Source organism: Xiphias gladius, chromosome 18 (assembly GCF_016859285.1).
Source record: "Xiphias gladius isolate SHS-SW01 ecotype Sanya breed wild chromosome 18, ASM1685928v1, whole genome shotgun sequence".
Lineage (NCBI taxonomy): Eukaryota > Metazoa > Chordata > Actinopteri > Istiophoriformes > Xiphiidae > Xiphias > Xiphias gladius.
The window spans coordinates 21548302-21565045 of record NC_053417.1 but is presented as its reverse complement, the minus strand read 5'-3'; the positions used below and the strand labels follow the sequence as shown (position 1 = coordinate 21565045).

Sequence of the window (16744 nt, the reverse complement as noted above, 5' to 3'; positions counted from 1 at the left end):
TCTCATTGTCTAGAGTCAACACTGATGAGGCCTGACCTAATCCCCTGTCTGTGAACTTCAGTAACAGGGACATCAATTCAAATCTTCACATCACTGACTTGACAAGCTATTTACTCTATTTTTAATTACAATATATGGGGCCTCAGTTTTATGTTTCTGTATTTTCTTTTGTCTTTTATTGTGAAGTACTTTGTGATGCCTCATCTAGAAAGTTGCTATATAATTAACCTTTACCTTCTTAATTTCTCTGGAATAGCACATTTTGGCTTTGTGGACTAACAAACTGAAGTTCAAAATGGTCTTTTTGTATAGAAACAAATCATGCCTCTCTTTTGTAAATTGGAAGACCATTGTGCAATCTACTATTATGACTGCTCTATATTATGGTGATATTGTGTATATAATGCTTCTTGTCTCTGTGTATTACAGTGCACTGCACCTTAAACACAGGTGATGAATTCCTCACTCACCATTGCATCTTATATAAAAAGGAGGGATGGTCCTCCTCGACTGACAGAGAGAAATTGCATTGTATGTTATTTATCTATAATGCTGTGCCAAAACTGCCTCAGTACACAGTACTTAGAATATCAGGTCACAGAACATTTTAAAATGAGCTGTACCTCATGTTCAAACTGAGCATGGGAAAACTTGTTTCACAAACTATACTCCCTACAAATAGAATGAGCTGCAAACAACTTTGAAATCTGCCATTTCACTTGAGGATTTTAAAAGACTATACTCAAGTATTTGCAATTTCACTTGTAATTGCTTTTCTTAAATGTAAAACAGTCGTAACTTGTTTGTTTGAATTTTCTCTTTCCATTTTTAAACAGTATATGTTTTTCTTGCAGACACATCTCTCTTGAAAAAGGATCACAGTCTCAAAGAGATTACCTGTTAAAATGAAGAAGTAATTAAAATAAACAAACATTTAATTAAGTCATTGTGAGATCATTAAGACCTGTTTTACACTTTGTCTCTTCATGTGTCTTGGGCCAATCCAATAGCTATCCAACCTCAGAAAAGTGTAAATACATCTAAGGAGTATTCAGAACAGATTGAAATCCAATCGTTCAAACTAACTCTGGAGGGGTTTGAGGCACATGCTAGCCAGATGTTAAAAAGGAGTAATATTTACTCCAAGAGTAACCAGATCAGAAATAGCCTCTAGCAGGGTCTGTCTGTTATGATAATGGCAATTAAACTTACTCTAAAATTTACCATCATTCTCCCTGTACTAACAGGAAAAAGTGGCTTGGGTGAATTCAATACAGACCATATAGAAGAAACACAGAGGTGTTGAAGCATTTATCTGATCCTTGATCAGTTTGACTGAAGGATCTGTGTGGGTGAAGAAGCGGCTTTCAACTGTGAAAGCGTTGAGGTTGATCATCTTATGGCATTTTGGAAATTACTTAAACAGCCTCAGGTCCATTACCACCACCCTCTAAATTGGATTATACACGAGGCCCAGGAAAACCAAGATATATTGCAATCAGTTTTGTAATCTGGCCAACTGGGACACATACTGTATACAGTATAAGTAGCTAAGTATAAACTAAAGTGTCTTAAAATCTCATCTGGATTTTTTGTGGATCCGAGACTCTTGAAATGACAAGTGTAAACAGGACCCAAATGTTTCGATAGGCACTTCATGTCACTTACCATCTTCTGAGAGCTTGTTGTCTTTGGTCTCCTGCTCCATCTGGTGACACCAGCCCTCCATGCGGCCTGTTTCCGCCTGCAGCAGCTTCAGAAACCAGTTACCGTCTCGTAGGCAAGCTGGTGTGCTGGGTTGAACACAATCTCCTTGGGTGCTGCAGTTTCCGGTCTCCAGGCTGGGGTCTGGCGGTGGCAACGAGGAGGGGTCTAAAGCCGGATCGAGAGTCTCTGGGGGTGAGATTAATATCCTGGATGGGGCTGAGGTGTGTTTAACGGGCTGCTGTTCCATGGCTTTGTCCTGTCCGTTGGGTGCAGTGGTATTAACTGTTTGACTGTTGGTGCAGTTGGCTGTGTTGTTTTCTGTAGGTGCGGCATCCTGGGGCTCCTGAAGCTCGGTCACTGTATTTTGTCTGGAGGCCATGCTGTTGTCCCGGCTGAGGCTGCAGAGACATGCATAAACATCAGCTCGTGACAGACAGTTAAGCAAATAAGACAATGAAGTGATGCGTCAAACATACTCCACAGTAACAGTTTGAGGTCAGTGAGTTTAACTGACAGGACTTTATGGCAGATGATGGTCTAGCATCATTTACTAAAAAAAAAAAAAGCACAAAGAGGCAGAAAAGACAGTATCGAGGATGGACATTAACAACAAATCAGGTATACAATATGGAAGCTTAGTGGACTGCTGGCTTCAGAGATAATGAGCAGGAGAAAAGGAAGCGGGCTGTCAAACAAATGTGATTAAAAGAAATTACAGTGCACCGGAAAAGTTTAAATGGGCAGTTTCTCGCTATGTTCAGCTCACTGCTGAATGACCTTAGCCACTGGCTGTACACAGGCTGCAGATTCACCAGCAAAACACGGCGAGTGTGCGCAGTTATAGAGGGAAAAGCAAGACAGCCAGCAACAGCTACAGTGCATTCAGACACAAAGGCCTGGAAACAGGGTCAAAAATCTATATCACAACATTATGATTTGTTTTAATATCAATATGTTACTACATGGGAAATGTACAAAATGTAATATTAATAATAATTTTAGACCTTTATCTAACCAGGAAAGTACTGCTGACAGCCCGGCTCTCTTTTTCAGGAAACCCCTGTTGACACTAGCACAGTTACACACATTCACACCTGGAGGCTGCCCTGTACAAACACAGTCTGACCTGCCGGCCACTGAGCAGCACACACTGGATCAGTTGAGGGTTAAAGGCCTTTCCTGGGGGCACCTCTGCGCTCACTGCTCTTTCACTTTCCCCAACAATATTTATCCTACCGGTCCGGGAATAAACCTCCTTAGAGAAGCCCACTTGCCTAACCTTTATGCCACCACTACCCCTCCCATACTAACTTTTCGGCTGCCTTCAGTTCCGATGATTGATTTATTTCTAATTAAATAAAGACTTTTGCGTTCTGATTCATACACAGTTTTTATACTGAAATAGTCTATGTTCCATTTGTTAACACTATGTAGCTGCAGATACATATTTTACAAGCTCAGCAGGCCAGTATGTAATTTAATTATGTGGGGCATAGAGACGGTTTAAGTCAAAGTCTTTTAAAGATGCTACTTCAAGATCAGTAACCTATTACATCTCAATATACATTGATCAGCCTCAACATTAAAACCAGTTACCAGTTTCAGTGTTGTGGCTGATTGGTATACATTCGTGCAATGATACTATCAATGGCAGTATCACAGTATGTATGCGTTAATATCTTCTAAGTCCTATTTCTTATCAAGTACATCCGGTCTTCATAACATCTTCATGATATCTATAATACACATAAACCCTCAGATCATTACTTATGGCTTCACATTCACTGTTATGTTAGATGTGAGTGTATACTCACGGCCTGCCGTTCTCCACTTGAACTCCTATTGACTGAAATTTTAGGGGTGTAGCCAGGGGTAGTGGTTCCTCTCTTGGAATTGGAACAAGGCAATCCACCTAAATAATTGTGGACACCAGAAGAACAGTCAAACACAATTGTGAAGGTGTTTTTAGCCTTCTCCCAGTATGAATGTATCCCACTACACAAGTAGACAAATCTTACCTGAATTCCGATTGAGGACAGTTTCCTCTTGGGCGCAGTCGGGGCCTGCTCTAGGGTGACACCAGTGATCAAGGTGTCATTTTGGGGCTGGGGAGATGTGAAAGTGGTGGCAGTGGAGAGTGTGATGGTAGGAGGGAGGTCACGAGGGGCTGGAACAGGAGGTACAGAGCCTGCAGCGGCTGCAGGGGTTGCAGAAGGGACAGCAGCTGGTAAAGGCTGGGTCACCTTAGCCAGACTGCCTGTCCGAATGCTACAGAGACTGTCAGAGGAGTTGCTGCGTCCTGATTGGCTGTTGGCCTCACTGCCGCGGTCCTGCTGGTCAAGGTATGTGTCTTGGGCTGACTCGGTGCTGCTCTGCAGCGTCACTGAGATGAGGGGCTTGGAGGTGATGCGGGGTGGGACTGGAGGAGGAGCCTTCCTACTGCTGACTGCTGGCAGAAGAGGCAGATACAAAAAAGACAGAAAAAGGAGAGCTTAGAATGAAAAACCTGTTCTTTGTCCCTTCAGACTTTAGAAAGAAAGCATCAGTAAAATAAAACTGTGCAACTAAACATAAGCTATTTGAGCCTGCTGAGCTCCAAAAAAATGTAACCATAAACATGGCTCATCTGAAAAACAAACGTGCACTTTGCCCTTATTGGATGTAAAAGTTATCTCTCTGTTTTCTGCTGGTGGTTGTGTTCCACTGACGTCAGTCTGTCTCTGGGGATCTTCCTTTACATGCCACATCTTCACAACCCTTAGCTCTGGGGACTGTCTGACAGGACAAGTCTGTTTTCTCTGCTCAAAGCCATTTTCAACCAAGCAGTTCCAGGAACTAAATTGGGAACTAAACTGTCCTTATTTTGCTTTCCTGTTTGCACATCTGAAGAACTGTAAAGATTAGGCAAACAACAACACAGTTATCCTGTTTTTTTAGATTGACTGTTGCATGACATGTTTCAGTGGATGTTATGAATGGATGAAATGGAGATATGCAGATGGGGAAAAGAAGACTGAAATCTCCACAATTCCTGTCTCAGAATTTGATGATCTGCTGAGTGCTTGATAGTTATTTAGTTCTGCTAAAGCAATTAGATTATTAGGAAAGAATATTTTATTTCTCTTCTTCACTAGCTTTGTTCTCTCATCACTGCTCCCTCTCTCTCATTCACTCGCTAGCTCTCTGTCTCTAGTTTACCCATGCTCTCAGCTCATTCATGTGATTCAGCCATTGGAAAGCCTGGAGCACGGACTAGTGTGGCACATGGATCTACCATACAGACACTAGCATTAGTTTCTAGTTCCTCTGCTTGAAACAGATTTCGTCTGAGAACATTCCTGCGATGAAATAGCCTCACTAGTCAGAAATCTAAAGCTAGTGACAAGACTGGACAAATCACCATGTGTACTGATAACAATCTCCTACATAATATTTACACAAATTAAAACAAAAAATTTAAAACATGATCAAATCATGTCAATGTCAATAACCCATCAGTTAAATTACCAGGACTGCATTTTACTTGGAAGTATGCCATATTTTGCGGCTATAATTGATATTTATTATAACAATATATCAAATTGCAATATAAAAGGGGTCACTTTCACAATGAACTTGGAGAAAATTATCACCTGAATCTGCAGCTCCCCTCCGCTTTATGAAATTTTATAGTGAGTTTCCGTTCACTCTTTTCACTGTTCGACTTTACTGTTTTGGTTCACTCTTGTTGCTCTCATAGCATCATTATCAGCCACAACAAGCAGCTGTTTTCAACGAAAAAGACAAAAAAGCTCTATAGACCGACTGTACACTACCTGCTCAGCTCCAAACAGCAGACAGACATAGTTAGCAAATAACTGGTGAACATAGTAGAGGATTTAGCGGCTAAAGAGCCAGATATTCCCCCCCAGGAGTTGGTAGAGACAAAAAACAGAGCTAAAAAGGAGAGTGAATATTGGACTTAGATTCATCACGTGGCCAGAGACATGACTCCAAATGAATGATAATGTTGCTCCGTAACTGTTGAATGTTGTATAAGCAACTATTTGGAAAATCTGTTGTTGCTTGTTTAAATAACATGTATGATCTTCATTTTTTGGATTTTTTTTTTTTTTTTTTTTACAATACAGTTATACTCAGCATATTATCCTAAATATTGTCAATATTATGACTGATATGAAATGCAACAGACACCGATAATTATCTATAAAAAATGCTGATATACTACAACCTTTTAACTGTTAAATTCCAAACACAATCTATTAGTAAACTAACTCAGTTATCATTAATGTTAATGATAAATGGGGATCAATACTGGCAATTATTTAATTTCTTTTAAATGAAAAATTGGACTAGAGCCACCAATGCTCACAGAGTGTAGACTGCTTAATAAAGGTTTCACTTTTTGTCATTGACATATGAACCTTGGATTCACAAACTCTTTCAACAGAAACTTAAATGAGGCCTTAAAGTGGATTACTAGTAAGAACAATCTCATTCAGGGACAAGGAATGGGACTGGTGCCTCTTTTCCTGTCATCAGTCTGACTTCAGGGTTGTGGTGGAAGATACAGAGTTAACTATGGTAAAACAACATGAGAAACCAAAACAAAAACAAAAAAAAAAAAAAATACAGGCTTTCTTCAAGAATTGGGGGGGGGTCTCGGGGTGGTTTTTTGTAGATGCTACTTCAACAGCTGGCTGACTGGTACCATATGACTGAAAGAATTGCAAAACACACAGTAAATACTTTCGCCCTTGTACAGCATTCACCCACACATGACGGATGAAATATTTCTTTAAAATTAGCTAGCCAAGAAAGTAATTTAAGAAAATTTAGTGTTAATTCTCTCCGGTATTGGTTTCAATCCAAATAGCAACCTTACACTCTGTAATTTTGAGGGCGCTGCACTTCCATCATCAGCTTGTGAGTCACAGCACCAGTAAAGCCCTCATTAAATCCCACCAACATACACAACTAGGGCTGTGGAATCCACTCCATGTAGTTCACGAGTTGCTCATGTAGCCCTGACCAGCAGTGACAATCTCATCTCAGAACATATCCAACCAACAACAGAACGTTTATTCTGAAAGAATGAGAGACTTCTTGTGGCACTCGTAGCACAGATGCATAACATTCCCGAAGTTTGTGTGTCCTATTACACCCTGAGTCTTAACAAATGCCTCTCATTTGTTGTGTCTACAAGGCTGCAGTGCATCTCTTACTCACACAAAGCTATAAAATGAATAATAAAGATTTACACTGAAATAGATAATCTCTTCTAAGCCAATATCCATCACCAGTTGACCCACACACGCTCAGTTCCCACTCAGTTCTACAACAGCACTATTTATGAGCAACAACAACACATAGGTCATAGTGAAGCGGGCTATTTGCAGATTATTCGCACCTTTAGCAAAGGGCACAATCCATTTTGCTGTCCTACTGTAATATGTAGTGTGATGGCGAGCTCCCTATCCACTGCCTTGGGGACAGTGCCAAGAAGTAATTAGGATATGGACAAGCTGCCCAGACCCTGGATTTCTGGGGCAGGGCCAGCAAATACCCTTAAGCTGAAGCATTTCCTTCTTCAGAACCCTAAAGGTCATCCCACCTTCAATCATCAGGTCCTTTATCACAATCGAGGTCTGACCACTGAATGCATGATGAATGAACAACAGTCCAAATTAGAGATGTTAATGATTAACAGCCAAATCGCAAAGCTGGCTGACCCAGAAGGTCAGTGGTTGGACTTGTGCCCAATTTCTATAGAGGTGGGAAAACTGTATAGTGCTTACTGCAACCAACATTGACTGAGCCTAAAATATCACAATTGTTTTAAGATATAACAAGAATGGCACAGTAAACAGTGTTACCATGCACTCAGACCAAAATCAGCCCCGTGTTCAAACAATCCAGTAAGGCCAGTTTAAGTAACAGATCCGTGAAGTTGAGTGCTTCTCAAAAGCAAAAACACTGGCTCAGAGGTTTATACCACGATGGGATAGAATTTTAAACCCCTCTTTGTATGCAGAGTTGAAGCTGGTCTTAACGCAGCCTCCTTTTCCATAATGACCTGTCAGGTAACGCTTACACAAACTGATGCAAGTAACTTGTCTGCAGCTCTTTGTTTAACCAATTCGCTGCAGATGCTTCCTCTTTGCGATATTATTCTTTGCATTACTGTTGAAATTTTTATCAACAAGGAGTTACAGTTAACTGGCTGCATAATATTCAACCCCATCATGTAAATAATAGCTTCATGCTCTTGAAACACAGTAAGACTGTCTGTTGTAAGGGGACTGGGGCAGCCCATTTTATTTTTTCTTTGTAGGCTCCAACTTTTTTCGTTGATAAAAATAATTAGCTCTATGTGCTTTACATATTTAATCTCATCTAATTGATATCATTAGAAAAATCCAGTTTTGTAGATTTCTTAGATTTATTGATTTAATACGAACAGGCGAAACGAGAGCAGAAGCAGCAATTGTGTTCATGTAACTGATTTAATATGACTCAATGATTACTACAAATGATTTTTAAAAATACAGAGTTCACTCTGACCCTGCTGCAAAAATAGCCCACATCATTTGTGTAATTAAATCTTTCATTGAACTTGCTTTTTGTATTGTTTACGATATAATGATCCTTAATTACCAAACAGATGGTCCACAGCTGATCAAGGAAGTTGCTTAAATTTTCAGTTCTAGTCCAACTACTTATGGAAAACATAGCAGCTAAGCTACTGAAAGAATGAAAAGAAATTCAATTTCAAATTTTTACATTTTCAAACAAGAGACAAGTAATGAGGACAGCAGCTGTCTATGAATCACTTATTTCAGGGGCCCAAGAGCTTTCTTTTACTCTGAAAACAATTAAGATCAATTACAACGCTGTCACCACTACTATGATGATCACATGTAAACTAAATTGCTTCACTTGTGAAAACTATGCAGTCTCTGACCCAGGATATGCTCTGGCTCTGTCAGCAGGTCTGTGTTAGAACTATCAAATTACCACTAATGGGCCCTCCACAGCGGGCTCAAATTGAATGAACATGACCATTTTCAATACTGTTGCCATTAGCCGTTTAAAAAAAAGCAGAAGTAGCTTCTCTTTCATTTTGAGTGACAGTGTTTGGTCTTCTGGTTTGGGATTTAAAAATCCTTAATTACTGCTGAGCTCATTACTGAGTGAATATGACTTACAGTCAAGTGTGTTACTTAGGCTGTAGAGTGAACTTCTTTGCAAGGGGAGACAGTGTGGTTTTACATTAGCTTCTACTGAAGCAGCAAGCTCAGTACACACAAAAGCAAAGTACACACTGAGACTTATAAACAGTATTGTAACTTATTGTGGATAAGCTTTGGTTAAACTCTGGACTTCAGCCAAGTATAATGAAAAGAGGTGGTAGCAGAAGCTCTGTCCAAGATTAGCAGTCTTACTGTAGGAGTATGGCAGGCTGACAGACTGTGGGAGTCATAGACTGAAAGATTAGACCAGGACACAGGGCTGAGCATGACTTCTGACAAACAGATTAAGCACATATGGGGCATCATTCAGCAAGGTACTGTATATTATAGAAAGTTGGCCTATGTTCAATTAACTGCAAAAATTGGCACATAACTTAAAAAACTGTGTCTTAGCCTAAAAATCAATCTCATGTCAGCTGGGAAAAGTTTCAAACAACCATATATTTGCATCATGTATGGGAAAATTACTGAAATTACAAATATACTGTGTGTGTGTGTGTGTGTGTGTGTGTATAAATATATATAGGCATTTCTGCATCAGAAGTATGGATCTTAGATGTCATAATAAATGACTGTTAGCCTCAAGAAGGCCATTTTCTATGGTGAAGCCAATTGACGATAGTAGAGCTTTTGCTGTGCATCAGGCTTGCATGTACTGTAGGGTTTTCTTGCAAATTTGAGTCCTTGTGTAATTTAAAATAACTGGTTGATGTTCGTTGGTTTTCACACTACCGCTGCTGATTCTTACTGATCTTTTTTTTTCTCGATTTATATTCATGAAAAAAAATATTTGTTTCACATTGTTTTCATGTTGTTTATCTTCATGAATAAGAGAACCACGCTCAAAGGTATGATTATAAAGGTGGAAAATCACTGGCGAGGGAGGACCGGCATCATGACAGATACTGTGATCTGTTGAGACAGAAAGACCGGCAGGCTGCCATTTAGTAGACAATGCTGACATACTGATAGAGAAAAAGTAAACCACTTACACAACACCAAGATCAAAACAGTGACAACACCAAAAACAAAACATAGGGTAGAAAAACAAACAGCAATGATTTCAATGGCATTCAAACAGCTAGTTCTCCATTACCTACCACTGCGGTTAGTATTCCAAATGTAAACTTAACATAAAAATCTTAAATAAAGAAACAATAGCTTGCTTTGAGAGCAGCAATTCAAACCGAGACAAAATCCAAATAATTTAGTCAACTCTATACACTGCTGGAGACTTGGTTTGTGCATTCTTATCCGCTGTATATGCTGATATCCTTAAGACCTCCTGTGGCCCTTAGTCTGCCCTGCCGGACTGGGTCAACAGTCTGGGTTGTGGCCTGATCAGAGGATGTAGAGACACCTGACAAGTGCCTCTGAGGTCAAACCTTTCAGGACGGAAAACTGGGATACTTTTCAATGCAGCATAACTGAGCAACTCTGATTCATTTAGATACAATACTGCTAAATGAAGAACAGATATACATTGTAGAAAATGCTTTTTTCAACTACATCATCACATACAGAAGGTCAAACGCACAGAGCCCCAGATGAATAAAGTATTTCCCCTTGAAAGCCTATTTAAAAACCTCCACAAGCAAGAATTGGCTTTTGCAAGCTACAGTGTGAGGCTAGACATTATGGCTGAAACCAGAATCCCGGCATTCATCATCAGTACATCCTGTCAATCGGTCATCAAATCAAACTACATGATCAAGTTGCATATGATGAAAAAACAAAATAAGGCTGAAACCAACGATCATTTTTGTTACCTATTTATCTGCCAGTTATTTTGCGGATAAATCATCTGGTCCACAAGATGTATTAAAATTGTGAAAAATGCCCATCACAATTTCCTACCTCCGAAGATAATGGTATCAGATTTCTTGTTTTGTCCAACCAATGCTTAATGACTAAAAATATTAAGTTTAGAAAAGTCAAAGAAAAGCAGCAAATCATCATAACCGAAAATCTGGATGAAAAGAACATTTGGCATTTTTGCTTAAAAATGTCAACAATTAATCGATTATGAAAATTGCATATTATTTTCTGTCGATAAACTCGTCAATTATTTGTCTAAATGCTAAAAACTTTTTTTTCAAAAACAAAGCATACTATTAAAATGCGTCTTATTGTAATACACAAAAAGTGTATCTACAAAAGTGTATCTATTTGTCTATCAACAAATACCAAGAAGAGTTTTTTTTTTTTCATCAGTATCTGGCAAAAAGCAGTTCTAAACTCAGTACATGCCATTAGTGCAGGAAATGGAGAGGCCTTTACTATGCTGTCTAACCATGTTAACAAATAGCTCCACACACATCAATCAGAGGCCTGTGTGCTTTTGACCTTACTGTGAAACTACAGTTGCTTCACCCATTCAGTCAAGAGATTACCTCATCAATGAGTGTGAGAGGAAGAGGGTGTAATACTTTGGAGGATGACTCTCATTCTATCCATGGTAATGCATGGACACAAAATGTCTTGTGTAATATGGTGCTGGAGACAATGAACACACCTTGAGGCTACAATGAAGCTTCACAGCCAATGTGTCTGATGATCCCAGCACCCTTTTAAGTATTCTGATGGGTGAGTTTCAAGCTCTGAAAAGACTAAAAATGAAATAATTTATTAAGCATTAGTTATAAATGATAAATACTTTATCAGGAATTATCCCAATCAATATGAACAACAGTGTCAGAGAGCATAGAAAAGTGACGCAGGTAATGTTATTGTTCAGATTTACACTCCGGTGTTACATTTCTTTTGTGTGCACATCCTTCTTGCCTCCGGTAGTCCTTATAAAAGCCCCGCAAAGTGTCCTAACTGCCCAGCTACAAAGCACTACACGGGGCAGGAAGCTGATAAGTTATTGATTGTGTCCTCAGGTCTTGGCTGGCTGGCTGGCTGGCTAGTGAATAAAAATGACACATGAAACTATCAATCAAAAATAGCCACGGCAGTTGTGGCAGCTGAGGTAACAATCATTTCAGGAGGTAGGTTTCAAGACCCTAGCTGGACTACTCATACCACATGTGATTTAAAACAGAAATATTAAAAACACACATTTGGAGTCAGTATCTTCTGTCAATAAAAACAAACGTGTTAAACTTCAAAAGGTACTTTGACCTGGTCAGGAGAAAGTAACGAGACAGATCACAGTCTGCAGCAGACAGGACAGTCAGTTTTGACTTTGTACCGATACGTGATTCATAGCTTCCTCCATGCCTCTGAGCTCGCATCATTGTCACATGTTGAGACTGGGATAAGGGAGATGAATCGCTACTTCACCTCTTTTGCCAGCTAATGTTTCAATATAATAAATTAAATACTCTAACAGCCCAAGTTATGTGCCTTCAAAAAGAAGATCTGGGATTGTTCTTCGGTTTTAATCAACGATCCGTGTCGGCAGGTTAAGATTTAAACATCTCTTCATCGAACCCTTCGGTAAAGCAAGACGCCTTATACGGTGCATCGGCCAATCTTAGCAATCTATCCGCTGTATCAAATGCGGACGGTTCGGTTAGCCGAACTGGCCGGATACCGAGCTGTACACACCGGGCTCTTGACGCCTCAGCTACTGTTAGCTTGTGCTAGCAGCCAGTGAACGCTCATTACGGTGTGCTACCACACAGGGCATTTAACGTTGAGTAACGTTCGCCGGGGGCATTATATATAGTGGAGGTGTAAGCAAGCCAACAAAGAGACGCTGCTACCGCAGCATTTTTTTATTTTTTTTTTACCTCGATACAACCAGTCTAACAACAGCAGCCACATTGCTGTCTGCCAACCTCGCCTGCTTGCTAACAACTCGTATTAGGGTTTCATCCCCTTTCTTCATCCACGTTAGCTAGCTAACCTACCAGACCATTAGCTCACGTTAGCTTGCTGTTGCTAGCGCACCGACAACAACTGACAGTCGGAAACACTAACGCTCAGTTGATGAAAAGCGACAAAAGCCTTACTGTATCGTGGGTGACTCGAAAAATCCTTATTTTCAGTTCATTCATGAAATGCAGACGAGATGCAGACGGACTACGGTGTCCTGCCGTAAGATACACAACGACGCTGTGAAGAAAAGATTTGTAGTACACGCCCTTGACGACGAGGATTGGAGTCCACGTTTTCCCCGTTTACTGCTTTTTGCAAACGATTGGACCGTTCAGGTCCTCGATCTAATCGATGATTGGAGTGATTGGTCTATGTCTCGGCGTACCGTTGTTTGTGAATGTGCGCACGGTAGGTGCGTTTCATTTTGTCTCCGAACGCCGCGGGAACAGGCTCAAGTCTAGACATAAAAAGTAACCGCACATTGGATGGAGCTCCATCTAAACCCAGTTACCTCCTCTCACGTTTTTGTAAAGGAGAAAACATTTTCTACAACATCATATTGAAACAGTGTCTGTGACTTTCAAGAAATCTAACTAAAACAAAAACCTCCATAGCAACACAAAAGCAGACAAGATGATATTTTGTTAATAGGATATACGTTTTATTTTCAAGTGCCAATTAAATGTTACCATTAACTTAATATGCTGCCAATCCTCCTCAAGGCAGGGGCCCCAAGAACCACAGGCTTACTTCATATTATTTGGTGTACATAATTTGATTAATATCAGATTTTGCACCCCTTAAGTGGGATATCAATTATGAAGGGCTCTCCTTCCTCCATCTTGTGGCCCCGGTCTTCAAGAGGGACCATGTGTAAAAATCTTGTTTTAAGACCTAAACCTTTTTAGTTTATATTGCCGTCAATCGCTTTAAAGTTGGATTTGATCAAATTTCTTCTATTGTTTTCCCATGTGTGTCAAGTAAATAACACACAGAAAACTGATTGATTGTTTAGTGAATAAAACAGAGAAAAATGCCCGTCACTATTCCCTGAATCCAAAAGTAACACACTCAGATAGCTTGGTTTGTCAAACCAGCAGTAAAAAAAAAACAAAGATGTTGAGTTTAGTATCAAATAAGGCTGGGGAAACTAGCAAATATTTACATTTTTAAAAAAAATTGATAGAGAAATTTTGGCATTTTTGCTTTCAAAAAACTACTTAATTAGTCAGTTATCAAAATTGCTGCCAATTAAAGTTCTGTCAATGAACCAACTGATCAATCAATTAATAACTTTAGCTGTAGAGTACTGGTTGGTTTCTGGATACCTGGGAAATAATGAAACTGCCATGTATAATGTAGGTCAATAGCGACCCCGTAGGAGGTTAATGCTCCTCCTGCATAACCGTTAGTGTTACCAATAATTTTAATCAAAAACTTAATAAGGAACCAGTACACATAGCCTACTGTATAGCAATATTTTAAAATAAAGTTCGTATACATTATGGTAACAGCAAATGTGCACTGTGGGAGCCATAAGTCCAATATAAATATATGCTTTTCATATACGAAATTTTAATGCATTTAGACATACAGTATGAAACAATAATGCAGGCAGCTGTAAGCAAGAGTTTGGGCAAATCACATTTTTTGTACATTTTTTGAAGTGAAAAGAAATAAATACAATTCCTGTAGCAAAGGGACATTAAAAATAGCCTTTATTCAAATGTTAATGCACTGTTATTTTTTATTTCGTGAACTTAAAAAATCTAAAAAAAATAAATTAATTAAAAAAAATTAAACAGTATTTGTGCAAGAGTTTAGTGGGAAAAAGTGAACCTCAGTGAGTTCTGGATGCAAATGTCATGTAGTCAGTCAAGAAAGGGAAACTGGAAAGAGACTGGCCTCTACAACAGCACAATGTTCCAAAGCAAACCTCAAAATCCACCATGGACTAGTTCAAGAAACATAAGCTGAAGCTTCTGAACGGCCCAAAACAGTCCTCTGACTTGAACTCTGACTTGAACTTCCCTGAAAATATGCAGGTAGATGTAAAACACGCTGTGTGTGCAAGAGCCTAAAAAAAATCTCAGAGCCTGAAGTGATTTGCAGGAGGAGTGGGTGAAAAGTCCCAAATCAAGAAAAGAAAGACTCTAAGCGTTGCTATGATATCTGCCTAAGGAGGGGTTACTAATTAATGATTTAGTAGGCTGCCCAAACTTTTGTACATGCCAAAAAGTGTTCTGTTCATGAAATAAAACAGTAACAGTACATTAACCTTTGAAGAAAGGGTCATTTTTTAATGTCTGTTTGCTGTAGGGGTTGTATCTACCTTTTTTCACTTCAATCAGCAAAATAGGTAATTTGTCCAAACTTTTGCACACAACTCTATCAATGGTATAACTACCCCAGAAAGAATATTTGTCTGTATCATGTAGTTGTATGATCAATTTGGTCAAATGCTTAACATCAAGCATATATTAGATTCTTAGTACTGTAGTGGGGGGGGAGAAAATCCTCTCACATTACTTTTAATTTACAAAATGTCACTAATCCTGCCATATTGTTTTTTATTTTCTTTTTAGATATATAACCTGGTTGTAGGCCATTTTATTCAGTGGATAAGAAACCCATCCCTCAGGAAAAGAAAGAGCCAAAGAAGAATATCTAACATATTTTTCGTTTTTCATTAAAAATACCTACATTTTCTTCATTCACTCATTACATGCACAGCGGATGTTATATATAACAAACACTAACACAGCATTGTATATAATCTGAAACATGGTAATGCTTGGTGGAGACATTATTACACATGGTCACCTGAAAACAAAGCATTTTTTTGACAAGGGCTGAAATGCTGTCAAACTTTAAAGAGGTGGAGCGGGTGATCATTGTATTTGTCATTAACTGTTAAACACTCTGCCTCAAAGTAACATTTTTTACCAAACCATGTACTGTACACTGAAAACATTTACACAAATGTAGTGGCAGCACAGTGGTGTCAAAGATTTGAGTTCTACAGTTCACAATAGTTCTGATATGACAAATTGGTTTGATTTCACTGTTAAAAACTAAAGCTGGAGCACATTGTTGCCAAAACTCCTTATTCCGACTGAAATGTAACAATTCTGTTAATACCGCCGTAGTGCAATAATATTTTTCCCTTTTTCTACATCTAATGTGTTACACATTTTTTGAAGTTCAGAGCTTTCTTTTAGCAGAGTTGGCCCACATAAAACAAACTAATCCATGCAGAAACAACGCTTTTAATCTAGATAGATAAAAGATAAAAGATAAAATAGGGTGAAACTTTATTTGATACTTGTGGAAAAATAATTTTCCTCATAGTGAAGATAGATGTATGTTGTACTGTCTAGATTGGTGTATGTTTTCTTTATATTTTTCTTAACTGAACATACAAACATTTATCATTTCTACATATGGTTTATAAGTAAATACATTTTAAATTCTGCTTTGTTTAATTGATGGATTTCACTGATGTACTAAAAGTGTCTTATCTCCTTTCAAGGGACAAATGGATGTGTTGATAATATTTGGCATGTATTTCTTCCCTTTCTGCTAATACTTTTTGTAATCTATCTCCAGCAGCTCTGTCCCACCTTGTCCTGTCACTGGTACTCACTGGTGTTGGAGCTGTAGCTGTAGCCTGTAGTGGTGGGTGGGGGTGAGTCTGAGTCCACAGAGGCCGTGTCTTCATCCTGGGAGCAGCCGGCCTGGATGGCCCGCAGGTAGCTGTGGCTGCGTGACCGGAAGCATGTGGGCGCGGGCAGATCCAGAGCCTCCACTGCCTGTGATTCCCCTTCACAATATGGTACTGAGTGCCCACAGCCCTGCCCGCATACCTGTAAGAACGTGTGCAGACTCACACGCTGAGGGCAGAGGGCAGACTGAGAAACATGCATTCACTAAGTCTGTATCCAGTGGTGGAAGAA

General features: G+C 39.3%; 1 protein-coding gene across 2 annotated transcripts in view; it reads right to left on the bottom strand.

Annotated features, from left to right (window-relative positions):
- The window catches only part of dlgap4a (discs, large (Drosophila) homolog-associated protein 4a), an 89924-nt gene that overhangs the window by 4516 nt on the left and 68664 nt on the right, over nt 1-16744 (bottom strand). The window contains exons 6-9 of one of the 2 annotated variants that reach the window (XM_040153406.1): nt 16435-16654; nt 3726-4153; nt 3522-3619; nt 1669-2105 (exon numbers count right to left, since the gene is read on the bottom strand). In XM_040153406.1, coding sequence (XP_040009340.1) covers nt 1669-2105; nt 3522-3619; nt 3726-4153; nt 16435-16654 — 1183 coding nt within the window. Of the gene's footprint in view, nt 1-1668; nt 2106-2711; nt 2730-3521; nt 3620-3725; nt 4154-16434; nt 16655-16744 lie in introns of those variants that run through there. The other variant, XM_040153407.1, reaches the window with a different exon arrangement.